Raw genomic sequence first — 22640 nt, forward strand, 5'->3', positions numbered from 1 at the left:
GAGGAGCCCGCAGGGGCCGGACCCTTCGCACCTCTGCCACACCAAGCGGCACCTCGGGATGCACTGGGGCACTTGCAGGGACAGCACAGGACACGCTGGGCTCAGGAAACAGCTCACAGGCCAGCCACAATCTTAGTAAAATGCAGCACTACTCGTGGATTGAGCCTGGTGGAGGTTACTACTCCCTCATGGCAACACCACCTACGGTGTTCCAACACAGACAGGATTTTGTTGCAGCACCCTCTGAGCAGTGAAACACAACACTACAGACACAGCCCCACTCAGCAGAGGATCACAGACACACATCTCAAGGGATGCGCCAGGCTCAGTGCACTTCACAGACACATAAACCGTGAGTATTAATCTGGTGGTGTTCTATAATTGTGTTGCTTCTTCATATGGTAATGTCTGTTCACACCTCCAAAAATACTTCTCTTCCTTCACCAGCATCTTAACTACAAATGTCTCAAACAGCGCTTTGAACGAGGGCTTTGTAACTGCCCAGGCTGTCAGCAACTTGGTTTCTTTGCATGTCTTTGAGGAGAGCTGAGCAATTAGAGGCATTAAAAAAAGAACCATAAGAAAGCCACAGTCCACAACTGCAACTTACATTTAAAGTGAGTTCTGATTTCTTGGTCTTTGACACGTTTTCAATAACTGCCAGAAAACCTGCAGACTTCCAAGGTTTGCTAGCACAACTGTGGCACTGCAACTAAAGCTTGTGTATTAAAATGCATTCTGAGGAAAAAAATCTAACTTGTTTTCAATTCCATTGTTTGCATTTCACTCTGCACTTGTTAGTCACGTGTTTCATGCACTTAGGAAAAAGAAAGTTTTCTAAGATTGAAAAAACATATTTATTATTAGCATGTTCCATAAATATTTGCTTAGTAGAGAAATATGTGGATAACTCTGGATCTTGGCTTTACAAATAGCAGGGGCTCTAGAGACAACTTAGGCACAAACTAAAAAGCAGAACACATTAATAACTAGAAAATATCTTTAAATATTATTTTACCTCTAAAAGTGCATATTTTTCAGAAATTTCAAAATGAGGACTCCTACCTCTTCCAAAGCCCATAATGAATCAACCACAGGCTTGATCTTCTTACTGTTATATAGATTTAGGAGTTTGTCCATCACACCCTTGATCAGGCCGCCTCGATTCTGTTTGAAAAGTAGATTCAGCAGGGAAAATCCAGCAATGACTTTGTTCTCCTCATACAGCTTGATAGGATTTACTTTCTCAACCTGCCACCACTGGGAAACCAATAAACAACAGCACGGTTAGAAAAACATTTTTCAAGAATTGTACAGGAAAGTTCTCAAGCAAGCTGTCTGTGCAGATGTGATCAATGACTCATCTGCCAGCTCTGAAGCAGCAGCCAAGAGAAGCAGCAAGGATTTGATTTAAGGATGAGGAAAGAAAGTGTGCAGCTGACTGAGAAGCAGGAATGAAACAAACCCGTGTTGGAGGAGGTCAGGCTGTGAGAAGGATGGTGAACACATCTGGGTTTGGAAGAGGGTCTGGCAGCAAGGAGTCTGGATTTCCTTGCCCCTTCTGCTCTCCTGCTCTCTCCAGACAGCCACTGAAGTGCCCAGATGTTCACTGGCAGCTCCTGGCCATGACTCTGCTCAAAGCCAAGGGAACCAGGCACTGCCTATCAGCTGCCAGTTCTCCACATCCATTATTATGTTTATGACACTTGAGCATACCTCAGAGTATCTGATGAAAGGATTTTATTTCATTTAGCCCAAGAGCATCACTGAGAGTGAGAGATGCCACTTCCCTGCAAATTTCATTTGACTGGGTAAATTTTTAATTAGAATTTTCATACAGTTTTTATGAGCTAATTTTGCAGCACAATTACATAAAGAAACTACTTATACTTGTATACAAAATTTGTATGTTCTTTTCTTCCTTCAATCTATTCACATTTATTCCATCAGTAAATACCAATACTATCTGAAAAATACTTCAGCTGAAATTTATTTCATTGGGCCAAGCTACCCTACACATTATAAGCATCTGGCTATTCTTACATTACCAGTAAAAAGGCTGCATAGCAATGATTACCTGGTTTTTGGTCACAAGTGTGTGACAATGACAAGGATCCTCCCACTACAGCCATTAAGACAATGCAGGAGGCAAAGAGTAGCTCCTTGCTACAGTCTCTGACTTGTTTTCAGCTACACAGAGACTTTTGAAGACAATTCCTCCTGGGAAGGGGGTGCTGCTGGAAGCTCTAAATGAGATTTTGCCAAAAAAGATCACAGGACAGATGTTCAGAAAAGACTTTTCCCTATGTTTTTCCTGTATGAAGGAATTGCTGTCACTCCTGGTTAACTTATTTCTTGCTGGCAGTTTATATGATTTTTTGTCCTACTTTTGTTCTCTAGGATTTCTGCAAAGATTTCTGTTGTTGTAGTAAGCTGAAGAAAAAAAACCAAAACATTTGAACTTTGAATTTCTTGACATCATCAATTAGGAAACAAAAGCCACGTCATCATCTCTTTGATGTCACTTGAACATGGAGAACTGAAAAATGTTTTTCTGTATACAACAAATCTCTGAAAAGCTGAAATTGACTGGACACAGGCCCCAATTAAGAGATACATCTCCTTCAATTCACTGCATGGTCCTGACAGTGTTTTCAGAGACAAGTAACCTTCATCGTGCAGTTAATCACATCCATGGAGGTGATGTTTTGCCACAAATAAATAAATAATGCAGTTTAAACTTAGCTACTTAGCTGTGTAAGAAATCTATGTCTCACAGACAATTTCAATGGCAATGTGAAATGCACACAGATCCAATTCTCATCTAGCTGTGCTGCCAGAAGAAAACATGGCACAAAACCACAACATCAGAAGTAACAACTTAGCAGAGATAAATGGAAATTATGAAGATAAAAAGCTACAGAAAAGACCAAAGTTAGAGGAAAGAGCATCATCACAGAGACACTTACTGATTTTGCAAAACTGAAGAAGCTTTTTGTCTCCCCAGTAACCATGTTAGATGAACCTGCAAAAGATGAGCACATTCACATACAACCTATTATTACAAGCTACAGCAGACCATTTAGTAATGTAAAATAATCTCTGTGATTCATATTTAAGAAAAAAAAAAACATGCCCAGGTTTAAAAGAGATTAGTAAAAACCCTTTGAGAATAAAAAATAACAAAGAAGCCAAGGCAACCAAGCCCTCCAGGCTTACAGGAATTCTGAGAGGACACTGGCAATCTATCAAATGGTCAGGGGCAGGTTAGGCTGTGTTGGGCACCAGGAATCCCTCTGGCTGTGCCCTCCAACAGGAGCTGCCCCACGCTGCAGGGCAGCCTGGCACACAGCAGGGGGATGGTCTGCTCCATGTGAGGAGCAGTCCACAAACAGGAGTGGAAATTTGTGAACACAAGCCCGGGTTGGATTCCTCAAAGTCATGTTAAATAAACCCAACAGCATTCTTCCTGAAATTCTTTCTTCAAGCTTCTCTCTCACAAAAACTACACTGAAGTTCCTTGGCCACACAATGATTCCCAGAATGAGAGATCCAGACTTTCTCCCATGCTGCTCCTGTATCACCCAACGATGTTTAACAATCTGTAATGTAGGTTCACTTTCAGTATTGGATTTGCTTTTCTAAATAGTTTTAAAACATGTTTTTATATTACCATTTATTTATCAATAATTTTATCCATGGTCAGCTTCACTAAAACTGTTGATTGGAAGTGATCAAACTGAGCAAGCACAGCATGTCAATCACCAGCTCTGGAAGAAGGGGCATGGACGCTTTTAAGCTCTGCAAAGCTTTAGTTTTGAAATGTGTACCTGCTTTTTCCCACTCACCATATAAAATGTAAGTCCCAAGTGGTTTGAGAAGACTGAGGCCTTTCCCAGTATTTTCTCCACAAAGACAGTCCAAAACAATATCTACTCCATCTGCTGAGATTCTAAAACAAGGAAAAATCTCTTACTTTGCAGTAAGATACACAGGGCTGGTCAGGCTGGTTGTTAACAAAATGCTAACATTTTCCAGGTTCTTTAGAAAGGACTCTAAGGCCGAGACTTTGACTGTGAAAATTTTACCCTCATCAAAATAAATTTCAGACCCATTCAGTGGCACAGTGCAAGTTTTTCAGGCTAGCCAACCCATCCCTCTTAGGCATTAAAGAGGGGGAAACCATCTTGTTCCCCCTTTTTCAGGGCTTTCAGGAAAATTATATTAGCAAAATACAGGCAAGAGATAAAAAGTTCTTTTTTGACTGAATCCAAGTATCAGCAAATGCTGGTTTAGTGAATAGAGAAAAAGGATATTTTTCTTATTCACATCTAATATTATTTTTCTGAATTTGTAAGGAAACAGATCTTATCCTAATTTCTTTTCAGACAAAATTACTTGTAAAGTTATTTGCAGAGTCTTCTTCTTCAGATATTTTATCAACTAGCTATCAGCTAAGACTTAAATCAAGCATAAAGAGAAGCCACCAAGAGGTAGAAACCCAGCACAAGTGTTACAATCAGGCATTTTGTACTGTTTCAATAAACAGCTTGCATATTTATAACTTTCCAACAGCTCTGTCAATGCAATGTCAATATGATGCTGAAGAGGAAAAAAAAAATACACTGAATATCCTGATTTGGCCTTGTAACGCATCTTTCAGCTTCCTCACAAAACAAAGGTGACACCCAGACATCCATTGGTTACAAACAGCAGCAAAACCAGGCAACTTCAGTCCCTGGTACTGCTGCCACATTTGGGACAATGAATTGCTTCTATTCAGGCCACTGGATCAGCCTCCACTGTAAAGGAATAAACATTTTACAAAGAAATAGCTTTTGGTGGCTTCCCTGGTTGAACTGATTCCTCATCCCCTATGAACAGTTCCACATTCATAACATCTCTTATGGATTTTTTTGGTTTTTTTTCATTTGCTTGGAGTCATTGGTGGTTGCTTTGGTTTTGTTCCGGTTTGTTTTTAGTTTTCTCCCTGCTGCATGCCCCTGTGACCTGCAATAAAGCAGGTTCCTACCTCTGTCCTTTCTCCATCACAGCTCCATCCTGCTCTGCTCACAGACTTTGAAGAAGTGAACACTTTAAGCAGAACACAGTACACAGCCAATATCCATCAAACCAAACAACTGCCCCACTCCCTTGCTGATGCTGCTGCCAAGAGACAATTTGTCAAAGCAGCACTCTCAGAATTACTGCTGGTGGTTTATTAAAGATCTTTTCAATGCAAAGGGAAAATGGAAGGATCTGAGTTACAAATCAGAGTGCTGGCACATTCTACAGGGTGCCACTTCCGTCTTGCAATCAGGACGACTCACTGAGCTGATGTTAAACACCCCTGTGCCAGGAAAGAAGCACAAACTGGCTTGTTACATCCCTGGTTTTTCATCTCTTGTACCCACCCTGATTTCTCCAGCAATACCAGCCTGCAGTGCTAACAGCCCAGAGAGAAGTTCTGCCACCTCCACCAACACCAGTATCAACAGTTAGACAAACTGAAAACCAAAGTGTTTGAAAGCATATAAACAGAAACACACATGATGACTTCAAAAGGCAACAGGATGATTTTAATCTGAATGCAAACAAACAAACTCTAAGGATCTGAAATTAAAGCAGACATCATGTGCTCTGATATCAATCCCTGGCAGAGGATAAAAACCCAGGCAGATAAAAGCACACCAGAAAACTCCAGAACCTGGATCCCTTACAAATCCACTGAAAATATCTTATTTGGTGCATTACAGTAAGCAAGTACATATGCAAATGAAGGCAAAGTACATCCTTCTGTTAAGACCTTTAGTTTATTTCACTTAATTTACTTTGCTCACAACAGATTCCAAATAAGGACAGGGATTGAAAAATTTCATGTTGCTTATCAAGACATAGGGAGATGCTTACTATCCTGTCCCTAGTGGACAGATGGAATAACTGGAATAAACTACAGCTCCCAAACTCACAAATGTAATATCCTTCCATAAATATGATCAGCCTGGTGCCTTTCATAGTATTTTGCCACGTACTATACAGACCTGACTCAGGAAAACACAAGATTACCTTTTTACTTCTTGAACATAGTCTGCGTTCCTGTCAAACAGGTGAGTTACCGAGTTTTTGATTGCTTCATGTTTGAAAGATGAAGCTGTTCCAAAAACGGTAACATTGGGAATGGTTGAACAGAGCTGAGCAACAGCTTGACCCTGCAAATACATTATTATGTTAGTTCACTGGCATGGAAATTGGTTGACAGAGTTTGCAGCTGCCCATTCGCTCCTGACGCAGCAAAACCCGAGACTGAGCATGGGCAAGCACTTCCCAAACCAGTTTATTTCCACTGAAATGCAGTTCAGCCACAGGAAAAAAGACACTAAATCACAAGGATATTCTGAAGACAAAGCAGTCCTAACACAGTAGGATCATGTCTCCTGAGGGTCTCAGTGGGAGACAGCAAATTGCTGTAACAAGTCCTGCATAATAAAGAAAATCTTCTTTACCTCTTATTGATAACAACAGTTATTACTGAGTATTCAAAATGCAGAAATAGCCCCCAGTCACTCTAAGAGAGGTCTGCTGAAGCAGGGCCCCAGGCTCAAAACTGATCAACAGCAAAAAGGATAAAACAGCCCAGAGCAAGTCCAGGAAAATTATTCTTCCTCCTGGTCTGGGCAGGAGCCCAGTGGAGTCCATCAGATGCTATGCCAGCCTTTAGGTAGCACTTGGGGCATTGAAGAATTTGTGCAATCAGATGTCTGTACTTTGAGTTTCTAGTTTTCGGCCCCAGAAAGCTTTTATAGAATTTTTACCTCTAATTTCATGAGGCTGAGAGAAGGGAAGCTTAACAGCTGAGCCATCTAGATTTCAAAAACCATCCTGAAAGGTCATCTTTCTACAAACCTAGGTTTTGTTTTACTCTTAACACACCAACAAAAGAAAACCAGACTTTAGGTAGCCACACCCTACCCTCCCTTGCAACCACGTTTTTCCACTGGAGACAGTGGATATATCCAGAAGTTTAAAAAAAGGCACTGTCATTCTAAAAAAACTATCAGATGGAATTCAGCAGACTCTTACTTACATCTACAGCCTAAAGATTGTCATTTGTAAACTGTATGCATGATAGTAAAACCACCCAGGGACAAACACATTTCTGTTCACTCCAACCAGAAACCCTGATTATTAGTTGTACATCCCAGTAATTAGCACTTGGGTTTTATTTAGAGCAGGATAATTAGCTATCCCTGCATAGCCTGGAGGTCTTGGCATCCTCATGGATTCTGCTGAATGTAACTCCAAGCTGAGCACCACCAGAGAGGGCAAGGGAATTATTTACATATGATGGCACCAGGAATTTCAGAGAGCTTTCCTGCTGGGTTACTCAGTAAATGCCTGCTCAGCAAGGCACAGCTCAGGAGATCTTTAGACAGGCAAACACACACAGAAAAGAGAGCAAGAGAAGGGATCATTCTCATTCCTGCTTCGCAGATGAGGGATGGAACACCACAGCAGGTTGAACAGCTTGTCCAGCAGCTCAGAGAAGCTCACAGGTAACAATGCTTACTTCTGGCATGGTAAATCCAACCCCCCAAAAAAAATTACCTCTTCTTTTTAAAAGTGTCCATTATTTTCCTGGGATGGAATCCCTAATCTCTCAAAAATCTTAAGAAAATCCATTCCTGAGGGGTCTCATCTTGAAAGATGTAATGTTTTCAGGGAGCAGAAAATGTTTCAATATTCTGATATTTCATGTCTCTATTACTTACCATCTCATTCTAAACCCTTCCCAGATTTTAGCCTCCACAAATAATGTAATATAAAATTAAAAGAAAAAAAATTGGGGATTTTGTAGCTGTTCTTTTCTTAGCAATTTTCCTAAGCAATTGTCTTTTCTCACTTCTGTGTCTCACAGAAACCCAACACCCACAGTGATTTAGATAAATCAGTAATTTATAATGCATGGTAGTTGAATGAAATTCTGACATTATTGATCTATTCTCTAATTAGTTTTCTGCATTTTCAATCTAACTTGGGCAGAGAAGGGCTAATGAGTATATCCTGAATCAAAACCACTGAATGTTTAAAAGGTCAAATATTCAAGAAGAAAGCATGTTGATTTTTATCCTTCAGAAGATGATTAACATTTAACAAACTGACAGTGAGATGAATAGGAGAAATGCACAAAAACACTGGGATGTGAATAACCTATTTTCCTCCTGACTCAAACTCTGTAGTACACCTCTCCCTCCCCCCGGAGATAAGCTTATCTAAAATCCCAGATCAGCTGGGAACACCTTCCAGCTTTCTGTAGATATTTGAAGTCCACAACTGACTCATGTGACCAGCTCTTTTATAATTGGATGAAGTGTTTTGAAGCAATTCCACAAAACACTCTTCTACAGTTTTCTGCAATCTTAATTTGAAGTTGACTCTTACTTATGTCTGTGCAAAGTATTTTCAGTAGCTCTATCAGAAATCTAGGAATAAAGGCTGATATTGGACTTTTCATGCTTTCCCCATCAAAACAGGGGAACTGAACTCAACCTATGAACTCAACCATTTCCCTAATTTCTGTGGAATTCAGCTAAGCTCCAAAACAGCACCGTGGCTATGCAAGTCACTCCTAAATCTCCTTTCTAATCCCTCAAATCACAGCAGCTGCCTCTGGATTAGTCACCACTGTTCAGCAGGTGACACATTTTAATTGCAAATACTGAGACCAGTGTTCAGAATACCCCGATTCACAAATGAAGCCTCCACAAAGGGTTTTGCTGCTGAAGCTTGTCCTGTCACTTGGATCCTGACAACTGCTCTGTGGCAAGCAGGGACAAGAGGCTTTTCTGTCTCCTCCCTGCCCAGGCAGAACCACCTCAGCTCTGCTACCAGCCTCTCTGGCTTTGGCAGCAAGAACCATGTTAGCAGAAATAGTGTATGATCTCCAAAACCTTCCAAGAGGGTGCTAAATTATACAAGCATGGGTTGAAAAATATTCTTCACATATCTAATTTTTTCATATACAATGCCCATTTCTAAACAGATGTACTGACCAGATTCTTGCTTTCTGTACCAGGAAAACTAGTAAGTTTTAATGGCAAAAAATAATTATCACTTGGACAATTAATGCTACCTTTAATGGAATTTAGCAGTCTTTGGGAATAGAAAAGAAATCAGGGATAGACATGGTTACACAATATTCCCTTAAAGTGGAATTAATCTCCTTTACTATACTCATATATTTTATATACTACTTATCACAGAATCACAGAGTCACTCTGGATGGAAAAGACCTCTGGGACCATCAAGTCCAGCCACCAGCTCAGCACCATCACCATGTTTTATCACTAAGTTGTCCTGAAGTGCCACATCCACATATTTTTTGAACACTTCCAGTGAGGCAGAACATCATGTGGTGAAACCTTGGAGAAATTAATGGCTTGGATTGATTAGCTTAGATTAAAGAAATTAATAGCTTGTGGAATGAAGGATGTCTGCTATTGCTGGATGTGTCTCCCCAGCTTCACAGTCTGCTTGATGGATTCCTCTTCAAGATATCCTGTGAATTCATAAAACCAGTATGTTGAACCTAATATACACATATGATTATTACAGAAATTAATATAAATTTATAGCCTTACAGTAGTTTTAGATCCAGAAAAAAAAAAAAGTCTCCATATTTCATTGCTTTAAAACCCAAGTCTAAGCCTGCAGGATTGGAAACTTCTCATACCAAGATAATCACCTAAAATAATGGAAAAGTAGTTTTCTAGGAAGTAACAATGAAATAGACTGTTTAGTGCATTTCAACAATTTCAAAGAAAAAAAGTCATCGATATTTAAAAGTCAATATAGAAAGTATGAATAGAATGAAACTCACTAATCTAATTACCTTGTTAACACAAATGCAATGCTGGATGAAATCTAAATAAGGTGTACAAGTGAGTGGCTTTCCAGAAGGGTCTGACCTAATGCCACCAGCCTGACGTGCCAGTTGCACGCTGAATTACAGCAGATATGGGACACCATCCTTTCAAGAAAGCATCTTTTTGCTGCTGTGTAAACTGAGGGCAGCCTGAGAGCAGGAGAGAATAAACCATGTAAAAGACACCGCCCTGCAAAACTGTATCAGTAAAGAATCACCATTTTTATGATGTATTTCTGCAGCCTAAAGGTGCTACAGCATTTTTAAAAAGAGTATTCAGACTTAATATTGCACAAGAAACTTGTCTGGAGCTGGATGTGAGAAGAATCCAAGTTCCAAAATGCTTTGATTCCACCTAAGCATACCTGAAGGTGTTTTACAGTACTCAAACACAGTAAGAAAACTGCAAGGGGCATCATCTACTGATCTTGTGGCATCAGGAAAACTCTTCTCTGGCGTTAGGAGAAGTCTGATACGCAACTTTTCATCTCCTGAAGGTGTCATTTCCCAATTACAGCAGAGGAAATTGGAAACCAAACACTGGGTGAACATTGCAGAGTGGACAAACTAAAATGTGATTATTGGACAAGCATAAGGCAGCGTCTGCTACACTCAGCTCACCACAAATGAGTTTTGGAGTGGAGGCAGGGGGACAGTGACCCTGAGATAATGATCTCTCTCACCCTCACATTTTCTGCAACAATTAGCAGGGTGTGTTTTTCTTACCCCTTTGCAAAACTGTACAGCTGAGCTGCATCAAAAACTCATCTGGCACAAATCCTCTGCAGCTCAGTGGAGCTACCCCAGCAAAACTCTGCCAGGGGAAACAAACTCCACCTGGGAAGGCAGAACAGCCAGGGCAGAGCTGAGCACTGCAGTGACCTGGGGACAGGGCATGTCCTCTGGGGAGCGCAGGGCTGCAAGAGGCAAGAAGAAAGGGCTTCAAAGGCTGCAGTTGCTTCAGTCAGGGAAATTGCTCTCTGTGCACGGCTCGCTGGGCTTTTGTGTTTGATGAGCAGATTATGCTCTGAGGCAGTGTCTGGAAATGCTCTCACCAGGGAGCACATCCATGGCTTCAGAAGCCTTCAGTGCCTCCACTGCCCGGCCTGGCTCCAGCAGCTGGGTACTTAGAGCAGCCCAGACTTGGTGGCACAGCGTGTGAGCTGATTTATCCCCTCCCTTGGCTGCTGGAGATGAAACAAGAAAAGCACTTCATCAAATGCAGAAGAGCTATGAACTGCTAGCATGAAAACAGCCAGTGCAGGCTGGGTAGCAGGTGAAGGTGTCAGCAGAGTGGGCTGGATTAACGTCCTGGCACAGGGGCTGGCCAGGAGCAGCACAGGAGAAGAGTCAATTCTAATTACTCACATTCAAGGAGTCCTGACTCTAACACAGGAGTGCTGTTTAATGTGCTTCTCCCTGCTAAGTGCAGACAGAGCAGCCTCTCCATGCAATATTTAAAAGGATCAGGAATGCTGTGAGATCTGCTTTAACAGGATCTGCCTTTCCTACCATCTTGCTGCTGCTGTGCTCCCAACCAGCTCAGAGCCCATGAAACACATCCACATCTGCCTGGAGCAGGACCTGCCTGGAGGATGACCCAGGAAACAGACATCTAACCTTACAAAAACAGGGTATGAGCAAACAATCCTCCTTCAGACAGAAAAATACAGGCCAAGGAGAGATTTCATGCTGAGCTTGTTGTAGCTGTGAACATATATATCCTACCAAAAAGATCTAAAAGAAGTGCTCCAAGAAGAAAGAGGACCTAATTTTAATTACTGGATAACATCATTAAGTAGAAGATACATCAACTCTCAAAGAACAAAGATGCATTTACTGGCCATGAATAAAGTCTGGAAAGTTTTCTCACTGGGTAAGACAGAGTGGAGAGAATCTGAATGGATAAACACTTAGGTGTTTTTTCAGGAAGAAATTAGATCATTCTCTTGCAAGGGTTCCTATATGCTGTCTGTGATAGCAGGTGACTAGATTCACTAAGAAATGCCAGTTCTTTGTCAGATAGAATGTCACCACTTCAGTGATTCAGCTGGGAACACATCCTCAAATATTTGCAATATATGCAGGGGAGACACAATAAAAAAGAGGGCTCCTGCCAAGCAGTAACAAATCCTGCCAGGATGGCCTAAATCTGTTGCCAAGTCAGATTTACCCTTCAAATTCAAACATGAGAACTGCATCTGTAACTTACTCTGCTTGCACTTCCTTTGCTGCTGAGCCTGAAAGGGAAGGTCAGACAACAGCTTCAGCAGAAGCAATCAATGCTCCTGCATGGAAGGTGGCTTATTTTTAGCATCTGCAAGATCAAAATGCTAAAGAATTGGCTAATAATTCTGCCTTGAGTCTGAGGAGTTAAGTGATGAGAATGGTGTTTACAAAATCTTGGTAAATAACCAAAGCTTTGTGCTCTAAATATTCACAAGAGGAAGTACATGAAGAACAAACAAACAAGCAAATGGATATAATGGCTCTCTCTCACAAATATAAAGCCCTGGAGGAATTAATTTTCCAGGTAGATATCATAGAAATAGGGACTGGATTTATTGAAGCTCAAAGAGAAAAGCATAATGCTTGTTTCGATTTTTTTTTTTTACTACAACAGTCCTGTATTTAGACTAATTCAACAGTTTACATAAATAATTGTGAACAAAACTTTATAACCTCATACAAGCCTGTGCTGTGACTTGCACTGAATGCACTGGCTTAGAGAGTTTTTATTTTAAAGAACTAATTGCCTCTTAGGGCAGATCAGCCCCAGCAGGGTGCACACAACTGCTCAGTTTTCTTGGGGTATTTTCCTCAGTTGCCATTTTGCTTCACTTTAAAGAGATGGGGAAGTGTATTGTGAAGGGAGCTACTCTTCCATTGCCTTACAGTAATTTCAAACATTAATTGCAGTGTTGTACAGTTAAGGCAGACCAATATATGTCCTGCAGTAAGTCATGTGTTCTTGCAAAGTCATTATTTTCAGCATTAATGTCTATTTATGATGTTTAGTGTTATCTGACTTTCTCCCTGATTTAGCAACCAGTTCAGAAGGGCACTTGAACATTTCTGTAGCTTAAAGCAATTAAATTCTATTTGTATGAGACAATTCTATTTTTTGTTAATTATTGAACTGCCCTGATACTCACTTTGACGGTTTAATCAGAAGTTCTAAGTGTCCTGCCAAGCAGAGGCCTGAAAGGGGAGCAAATGGCAACTTTGTTAGATTTTAGTCAGCAGCAGGACTTGAAAAGTTCATTTCTTGTCAGAGCCTGTGGGAATCACGGAATGCCACTGTGAGCCTGCTCTGTGCTTTCTGAGGAGGCTCCTGAAATATCTTCAGCCTCCTTCCCTGCCCAGGGTGGGAGCTGAGAGTCACCCTCTCTTCACTCCCCCTGTTCCAAGGATTTAAAAAGAGCCAGGAAAGCCTAAGCCGCCCCTTTCCCAAGCAATCAAAATCAACAAGCTGAAAAACTTGAAAACCAAATGAGAAGCAAACCCTACGAAAACCAAATGTCATCTCTCCCTTCAATCCCCCTTGTGAGCACTGCAGCAGCTCCTCCTCCCCTGAGGGAAGGGTGCAATATCCCAGGGGCCAGAAGCAGAGTCTGGGGGTGTCCTCCTGTCCCCTGGCTCAGGGACACCAGGTGCTTCCCCACGTGTGGCCTCTCTCCTTCCAGGACCAGGGAAGATGCAGGATGCCCTGCCTCTCCAGGGACTGGGGGCAGGGAAGGCACTCGTTTGGTACATGGAGCATGATTCAAGCCTGGAACACAGAGACAGCTGTGTGAGACCTTTTCCAAGACAGGCTATCTTGGTACGTTTCCTTTTTCTCTTCCTAATCTTCTGATGCTCCCAGGAACTTCTGGAATAAATAACCTGACTTATCTAAAGCATCCTGTCAGACATTAAAGCTACTAATCACACTCCAGGCACAGATGGGAAGACAATTGCTATAGTTACCTCACTACCAAAAGTATCTACCAACAAAAGACCACATAAATAAACTGAGATAGTACACAAGAGTAAAGGTCCTTGAGAATTTTGCCTGTCTCCTCTTATTGAAAAAGCTGCAGGATCCTCCTAAAGAGGACTGAGTGGCCAGAACAAAGAACCTCACAAACATTTTTGAAGCAACAAGTTCTTTTTCATAAACTGCCTGAAGCAGCTAAAATAATGATCTTGCATAATGAGAAATGAACAATTAGAAACTTCTAGTCCCACAGGGAGCCTATTGTCTCATTAAAGTGTTCTGGAATTTCTCTGACATTTAGAAACAAACTGGACAGATTTGCTGAAAGTGGGGAAGGGCATTCTATCTATTAAAGCAACAGAACAAAAATAACTCTTTCTATAGCAGCCTCAGTGCCAGTTTTCTGTTCATTAAGAAAGACCTTTGTGAGAATGATGTGCTTGATCTGAAACTGTCAGATTTTTCAAAGGATTAAGAGACAGATTATTAGAGTAACACAGACCCCTCTGAAATCTTTATGTCTGCTTAGCAGAAAGAAAAAAAAAATCCACGCACCTTCAGAGTGATATTTTACCTTAAAAACCTATCAAGTGATGGGACAATTTCCAATTCTTGTTCTCCATGCTCTTCCCTTACAAGAAACAAGGGGCTGTGTGAGGCACTCTCCCCTGGGACAGTGATCAGCATCCTGGCCTGCAGGCTGGCCAGCCCTGTCTCCCTCTTCCTTGCAGTCCCCCTGGATCCTACACAGCCCTCCATCCCTTACTGCCAGCCTGGCTGCCCTTCCTGCATGTCTGGCCTTTCCCTTGGAAACTCTGCTTTATTTAACTGCTTAGCAAGTGATGGATCTGATTCCTCCTTGTTCTCCTGGCAGCCAAGCAGGACCCATCTTTCCTTTAGCTTGTCTCAGAGAAGGTTTGGAGCAGCCACAGCAGAGGACCAGCCAAGAGCTGCCCATTGAACAGCTGGGATGAGAGAGGAAGCCAGCAGCTCCTTCCAGGAACAGCCCAGCACTGAGGCACTAGAGCAGAAGCTACGTGAGAACTGACATTAACAGAGCATTACCAGTCCTTCAGGAAAAGAAGGAGGAAATAATAGAGAAAAGTGAGATCAGAACGAGAAAGAAACACAGGAATCTGAAAAAGGAGGAGGGGTTCAGCCTCTCTAGATACACAGGTACGTGCAGGGATTGCTCTGGGGCTAATTGTGTATGCTCAGCCCACAAAGGGGCTGTACAGTGCCAGGGGGGCAAATGGCCTTAGAGCTACAGCTGAGACTTTGATTCCTGTAGAATATTCCCCTGAATGTGTGGCCTCATGTTGCTTTAGCAGCCCTGAATTCCACACGAAGAGATTGAACACCACAGAACAATGGTCAGCCCCAGCTCTGTGGGCCGGACTGTGCCCCAGCATAATACGATTATAAATTCCATTCATTTACTCCACTGTTCCAACAGCACCGACCCTTCACTGCCACTGGGATTATGGCTGGCTAAAAATACCTTGTACAGAGAACTCATGAATTTATTCTTTTGATTGCAGCCTTCATTTATATGAGAACCTGAAAAAGGGCTAAGGGCGCAGAATTAAGGACGGTGTGTTTGGGGCTACCCACCAGACCTCAGCAGAAAACAGAACGTTATTTTAGCATAAATAAGGCACAACAAGAACATAGAAAGGTACTTGAGTTTCAAAGGCTGCTATCTGCTAATGGTCTCAGGTCATAAAATCTGTCTTATGAAAAAGGACTGCATAATTTCAAATGTATAAAAGTCCGCAGTCAATATCACAATGTTTTGCACAAAACTTTAATACTTTCCAAAGAAAGAGACTTTTCCTAAAAGATACTTCAAGGAACTGGCATGGCAAAATGCCGACTCTTTATTTCACTGTGTGGCCTGGTATTCCCACAAATTCATCCTCTGCCTGTGCCACACAGTGCCTCCTCAGGAATGATCCAAACTACAATATGCAGCAGCCACCACTGGCTACAATTTCAAATTTGTACCTTTTCCTCAGGACTCACATGAGAACTTTTCACTGCCTTCAATCCCTCTACGAGAAGGGGAAAAGAAAATCTTTCACAGTGAAAGCACCACACACACTCACACATTATATGTGCAGGAGTATTCAGAGAGGGACATTTACTGTAAAGAGGATTATGGTTACATACAAATACCTTTTGCAGAGAGCTTATTCTTTCCACTATACCCTTCTTTAACGTAAAAGTACAACATGTGTAAGTTCAGGAATGCAATATTTGAGACAATGCTTGATCCTTGATCTGCTGACAACCAATTAGGGGTTTTTCCATGAGATGTTTATTCATAGAGTCTAGAGCCATAACATTTTTATTTCACCAAAAGCTCCTGCCAACCATTCACATCAGCATTTTGATGGGAAAAAAGATGCAGTTCCTCCCAGTGCAATCCCTCACATAGAGGAATATCACCTCAAACTGCAGGTTCTGGCTCATTTCAGGAATGAAGATGCATCAGACTTTCAGGTACTCAGTGACAGGAAAGGAAGAGAAGTTCCAACTTACCACCCCACCTCCTGCCGAGTGAACCAGCACAGACATGCCTTCTCTCAGGTTAGCAACCTCAAAGAGCATCATGTAGGCAGTTACAAAGTTCATGGGAAATGCAGCAGCCTCGGAAAAATTCATGTCATCTGGGATCTTGTAGACAAATTCTACTGGGGTACACACGACTTCAGCCCAGGCATTGTAGTTCACAAAAGCCATGACTCTGTCTCCAATCTACAAACAAGGAAGAAAACAATGCTGAGGATCTGACTGCAGTTGAGGCTGTAGAGAGCAACCTGTGAGACCTGCAAGTCTCCTGTTCAAGGTGTGGGTCACTGTCTGATTGTGAGGAAAAAAGCTGCTCCACATCTTTGGAAAAATAGCAATTAAGCTGCTCAGCTTTGGGCTTTTACTGTTTCTAATGTCAACAAAAATAACAAAAAGAAGTTAAAGCCACCTCTTCCTTTTTTTTTTTATTTTATTTGCTCCACTCTTCTCTGATAGAGCAGTCTTCTATCATCACCAGTACAGACCATCTTTTGCTAGCAGAGCTCCCAAATAACAAATGTAAAGAATGAAAACAGCATTCTTAGCAATAACCAGGAATTTTGCTAAAGAGAAGAGATGAGGGGGAAAGGTTACAATTATATGGATGAGAAGCATGGAATAAAGAAAATTATACCTAGGATAACTTTAACTTTGTTTTCTCAGTCATCACACTAATTTAGAGCTACTTTTCCTCTCTGTGGATTGAGAAGGGAAGGCCTTGTGCTCTGGTAGATGGAGCACGTGAAAGGGTTGCAAAAGCTCTCATTCAGAAGATAACACCATCTGTACCCACTCTCTATTTTTACCATCTTAATAACTGATTCTACCAAGATATATCCATGATTGTAATCTCCACAGCCATGTGTCAGAGCAGAATATAGTTCTACAACTTCAAATAAGCCACCTTAAACATCAAAAATATACCTTTGGATTTTAAGGCACTGTTAAATCTACAAAGTGAATTTGACAAGATTTAAAGGAGCAATGAAATATTATCTTCCAGTGCAACATTTCTCTGCTCAGTTTCTTCTGAAAATATATGGTAGTGAAAGCACAATTCACTATGGAGAAAAAAAGGCTTTCTGTAAATATTAGATACAGTTGGCTGCTCCCAGGAACCTTTCAGGGGTCCAGGCACATCAAGCTCAACTGTTTGTATTTGGCCTTCATTGCAGCTTTTTAAAGCAGAGATACTGACTCTTCTCGGATGGACAAGAGTAACAACAAGGCACAAGAGACTTGGACAGCAACACTAATTTAAAGCAGAAATTGGGCTGCTGGGTCTACAAGGGACAGCCACACTGAGCAAATGTTTGCCCAGTGTGTATTAAAATCTTCACAGGCACAACTCTTACAAACTCCCAATAATTCCTCACTACCAGCAACCCCATGGCATCTTTTACCTTGCCTTAGACCCTCTGCCTTTCTAGAATACACCAACCAAAACAACAACCTGAACCATGAAAGGAGCTCTGCAATGGAGCCACAGGATAAGACAGGAATAGCATCAAACTCCAGGCTTTTGTGTTTTAACTAAAACTAACAGCAGCTGTCCCTCTAAAATAACTTCGCTTATCTGCCAGATACTCTCTTACATTCTACCAATGCTCTCTAATGCTTTAGGAACTACAGGTATGGAGTAAAGCACAACACTTTTGCCTTCAGGCAAACATTTACAGCACAAGCACATTTTGGTCTCCTGAGTCATCACTTTTGCTTTGGGATATTGCAGGTTTGCTCGAAGCTAAGGGGCTGCTGACAGTTCTGAAGGGTTGTCTCTTTTAGAATGAGAATGCTGAAACGGAGCTGTCATTCCAATTTCACTGAAATGCCTCCTCCTTTTGAAATACATTCAAATTAACAATGCCTCACTGGTAATCACTCTGTGGTTCCCTTTTGCTCTTAAAGAAGCATCTAAAATAGAAAGTCTGCTAGGATTAATTAGTGCAGATGTTAATATGCCCTATATCCTTGCCATGAATCATAAATGATTACCAAAAAGAATGCAGAGAAGTCCCTCTTGGTGATTCCCAAGGCACTTCCTGGTAACACTAAATACCACATTTTACCACAGACACTATTCAGAGCCTAGTCAGATTAGATCTCATTTCTTGAGAATCATCCCCAAAACTGGAGAGAGATCAGGCCTGATACAGCTGTCATCATCAGAAAGCAGCTTTTTCTTTGAATGGCAGAAGGAATAGGCATTACACCTATTTTAATAGGGCTTGAACTGGAAGAGATTTACCCAGGGAAAGGAGGTCAGAAGATACAGGGTGCAGTCTTGGCCATTGCTGTGGACAGAGGTAACAACACATGTCGAGGAGACAGCAAGCATCTGGTGTGCCCCTGCTCTGTGCAAGGATTCCATAAAGAGACCAACAGAACGTTCTTCCATCATCCTCACGGCATGCTCTCCTGCTGGTGGATTCACACCCGTGCACAGCTGTCACTCTGAGTGTGGGCCCTTCTCTAGATCACTCCGACACAGCCATGGCTGTGAAGGCTATGTGTAAAAAATAAAATACAGTTTGTTCCAGCGACAGGAGCACACCAGTGCACAAGCGTGCTCCACAGTCAGAACAAAGCTGTCACTTCAAAAACAGACACAGTATATCCAGTCAGGTGCAGTGTTATTCAAACAAGCACCATATGCTGTAGCCTTATGATGCCCTTTAAAAATAGCAAGAACTTTAAAAATGAGTGTGCTGATCTGGAGCAGAGGTTTTCTAGAGAATATTCTCCTTTCAGAGAATATTCTTCGATATGGAGCACAGCTATGAAGTACAGATGCTAGAGCAGAACTACTGAAGCACAAAAGGTTTTCAAACAGCAAAATTGTCATTCAGCTGTTTGTAACAAAATACATTGAAAGACTGCAATTTGTTTCAAGGCAGAGATGGGGCAGGAAGGGAACTGAGACAAATCCCCTAAGAAAATTTCACCACTGAAACCATAGTTGAAACTAAACTGGCCTTATCTTCATCCAACTGACAAATTTTAGATGCTCGAGAAGAAAAAAATTTTGTCTTTAGATAAAATATTTATATCTTCTTAAGATCCAGCTATAATAAGAATTCGGAAAACGTGATTACCTTTTGACATGGCTGACTCTGCAAATAACTAAGGTAGGATTCATATGTGTTAACTCAGTATTTATTTCCAAAATTTTCAACCTGCTTAGGCAATAAAATGCAAGTTTGCAGTGAATATAGATGTTTAGTATCAATAACAGAATAGGAGGCAGGACAAAATGCTGCTTATATGCCATAAGAGATACCACAGAGTCCATAACCACTTATGACAACTTTACTATATGCATCAAATATCTGTCATTTATCACAACCTGTCAGGTGAAATAAATATTTTTCCTGAGCAATCAGACTAAATCATATATCCAGAATCAGAATCCTAATTTAACCTCCACCTCATTAATGCACACAGTTGTAAGAAGCAATGCTTACTGTAAACAGGGCTCTGTTAACTCCAGTTCAAAAGCTGGAACCAGAATCAGCAGCACCTGGGCTTTGAGTAAAAGAGCAGTGATGACAGGAAACTTGGCCAAGAAAAGAAATTTAACAAGTTAACTTAATTTCTTTCATTTTATTAAAGGACATCACTCATGCTTTCCAGTGCCTATTTAGCCATCAGGATGCGCACATGGCACAAGTGACTTTCAGGAAGGATTTGAAGGAGATGACAGTGGTGGAGTCAGAAACTAATTCAAGAGGTCATTCTCATGCTTGGGAAGCAGCAAGGAAAAATTGACCTTTCAAATCTCAGCAGGGTGGTGAAGGCTGCTGTCACTGGCAGAGCAGAAGGGATTAGAAACTGGTGATTATTTATATGGGATTATAACTATCACTTTGAAAAAAAATAAAAATTACCTCAAATCCTTTCACGCTGTCTCCAAGAGCTTCTACAATTCCAGAACATTCAAACCCAGGAACAAGCGGAGTCTTAGGAGGGTTGTCAATATTCCCCTGTCGCACCATCAAATCAATAAAGTTCAAACCACTGTAAAACACAGGAAAAAATTAAAAGACTATTACCACAGATCAAAGCAGAGGAGGAAAACTTGACCCAAATGAAGGCACAGCCAGAAAACTCCAGGGCAGCATTGAAAAGCTGGGCTCTGCAGGGTCACTGGGAGCCAGCAGACATTCCCACTCTTGAGATGCTGAGCCTTGGGCAGAGGGTGCACGTGCCAGCACAGCACAGCAGCCCCAGACTGCTCAGCAGTCACACAGGGCATTTCAGAATCCAGTGCAGTGAAACACTGCGATTGCTACAAGTGCACTACTAGCTGGCAAGGAAAGCCAGGTCAATTTAAGAAGAACACCCCAAGCCTCACACATTATAGTTATTTGGGGCTAGGAGCCCAATGACCTAACACGATCTAACTGTCCTAACCTTTGGTGTGACCCCAGGAATGCATCTTGTATTTGTCTCAGGCAGGAGTCCAAACTCTGGCATGAACTTACTAAGCACCAGATAGGCTTTTGTTTTAAAACTGTTCCTTCCTGGATCATGACTGTACATTTTTTCAAAAGTTATTAAGATCTTTGAAGTCGTCAGGTTAGATGCTCAGAAAAAAAATACAGGTCCTTCCCTGCAGTCTCAGCTTTGCAAAAATCCTAAAGCACTTTTGCATTGTCTTTTGTATGCAACTGTATTAAGGAAAAGTTTATGGTTTTCTAGGCAGACACAGGAAAAAAAAAAGAAAAGAAAAAAGGCACCACTTATCTACTATGTGCATATATTGATTGCTGGCCTTAATGCCACAGTTAAAACTTTAAAACTCTTCCAAAACACAGCCCTGTTTTTACGGTTAGCCAAGCACACAGCCAGTCCTACTCACACATGATAGCAGCAACTGCCTGGATGCACCACATTACTGATGGGCACAAGGATTTATTAGATGCAGCCTTAGTCAGATACTAATCAAGACACAGACAGACTGAACAGACCCAACAAATTAACAGACACCCAGCCCTCGCACAGGAACAGCATGGCATTCATGGGATGTAGGTCACTGGGGAGGGGGAAGGAAATCCCACCAAATGTAAGCACTCATAATTGTGGTGGAGGGTTTAGGAGCAACCTGAACCCACACCTTTCAAAATACTCATACACAAAGCTTATAATATCAACCACATGGAAGGTTAAGAGGGGTTTTCACAGAGTTAAGCTGGCAAATTTGAAATTATTTTGGAAAGATCACTTCTTATCCAGTGGGTAAGACTACCTCCTACATTGCCACTCTGATGTTGACATGAAAGAGAAATTCCAAACAGCAAAATGCCTGCAAGGCAGCCATTGTTTGGAGAAGGAACAAACAAACAGACAAAAATTCCAAAACAAACCACAAACCCAGAAACTCCACAGCACTGATGGTGGCAACCACTGTCTGTGTACATTAATTTCAGCAATGGTCTTTTAAAAGCATCTTTCCACACTGCAAGTGTTTTACAAAAAGTTAACTTTCCCCTACATTCCTGCTAGGAAAGGCACCCCGAGGCAGGACGGAGATGAGGGAATCTGGGCAGGAACACACCCCGTAGTGTCATAACAAGTAGGCAAGAAGGAGACAGGTGGATATGCAAAGGCCATTGCTCTTTGCTCATGACAATGATCACAAATAGATTCCTTCTCATGAAGTAAATTGCCAGACAGTTTTTGAAAAGGCACATGTTCAGTCCTGCATCTAATGACATAATACTGGCAGTTCAGCTCTGTCCTAGTTCCATTTCTTTTTCATCTGTTTTTTCCCCAAAGGGGCACAAAGGGCAGCAAAATTATATTGGGAGTTCATCTCTATTACAATGAACTTACAAGACCTCACACTACATAAGGTAAACAATAATCAAGTCATGTGTTCTTATTGTTTTAATTACTAGTTGAACCATGGAGTGTTGACCAGGCTTTCTAATAATTTCTAGTCACTTTATAGAGAGTTTTTTATTCATTCACTTTCATCACCTTTACTCTCACATGTTGTGGCATCCCTGCTTCTCTCATGCGTGCCATTACTCCTATTCTTTGCCATGTTGAAGGAAGGACAGAAGTTTTATTTTACCTGAGAAATTTGAAGATCAGTAGATCTGAAAGCATGATTATGGTGTATTGGTCAACACAGCTTTTTTTTTTCTTTTTTTTTTTTTT

The 22640-nt window shown here is 41.4% G+C and overlaps 1 protein-coding gene across 1 annotated transcript in view; it reads right to left on the bottom strand.

Moving 5' to 3' along the window:
- VAT1L (vesicle amine transport 1 like) overlaps positions 1-22640 on the bottom strand; it is a 52767-nt gene that overhangs the window by 25927 nt on the left and 4200 nt on the right. The window contains exons 2-7 of the mRNA XM_041426336.1: positions 20363-20492; positions 16446-16661; positions 6067-6209; positions 3849-3952; positions 2970-3025; positions 1066-1260 (exon numbers count right to left, since the gene is read on the bottom strand). Coding sequence (XP_041282270.1) covers positions 1066-1260; positions 2970-3025; positions 3849-3952; positions 6067-6209; positions 16446-16661; positions 20363-20492 — 844 coding nt within the window. The remainder of the gene's footprint in view (positions 1-1065; positions 1261-2969; positions 3026-3848; positions 3953-6066; positions 6210-16445; positions 16662-20362; positions 20493-22640) is intronic.

Source organism: Onychostruthus taczanowskii, unplaced genomic scaffold (genome assembly GCF_017590055.1).
Source record: "Onychostruthus taczanowskii isolate IOZ18803 unplaced genomic scaffold, ASM1759005v1 scaffold113, whole genome shotgun sequence".
NCBI classification, from domain to species: domain Eukaryota; kingdom Metazoa; phylum Chordata; class Aves; order Passeriformes; family Passeridae; genus Onychostruthus; species Onychostruthus taczanowskii.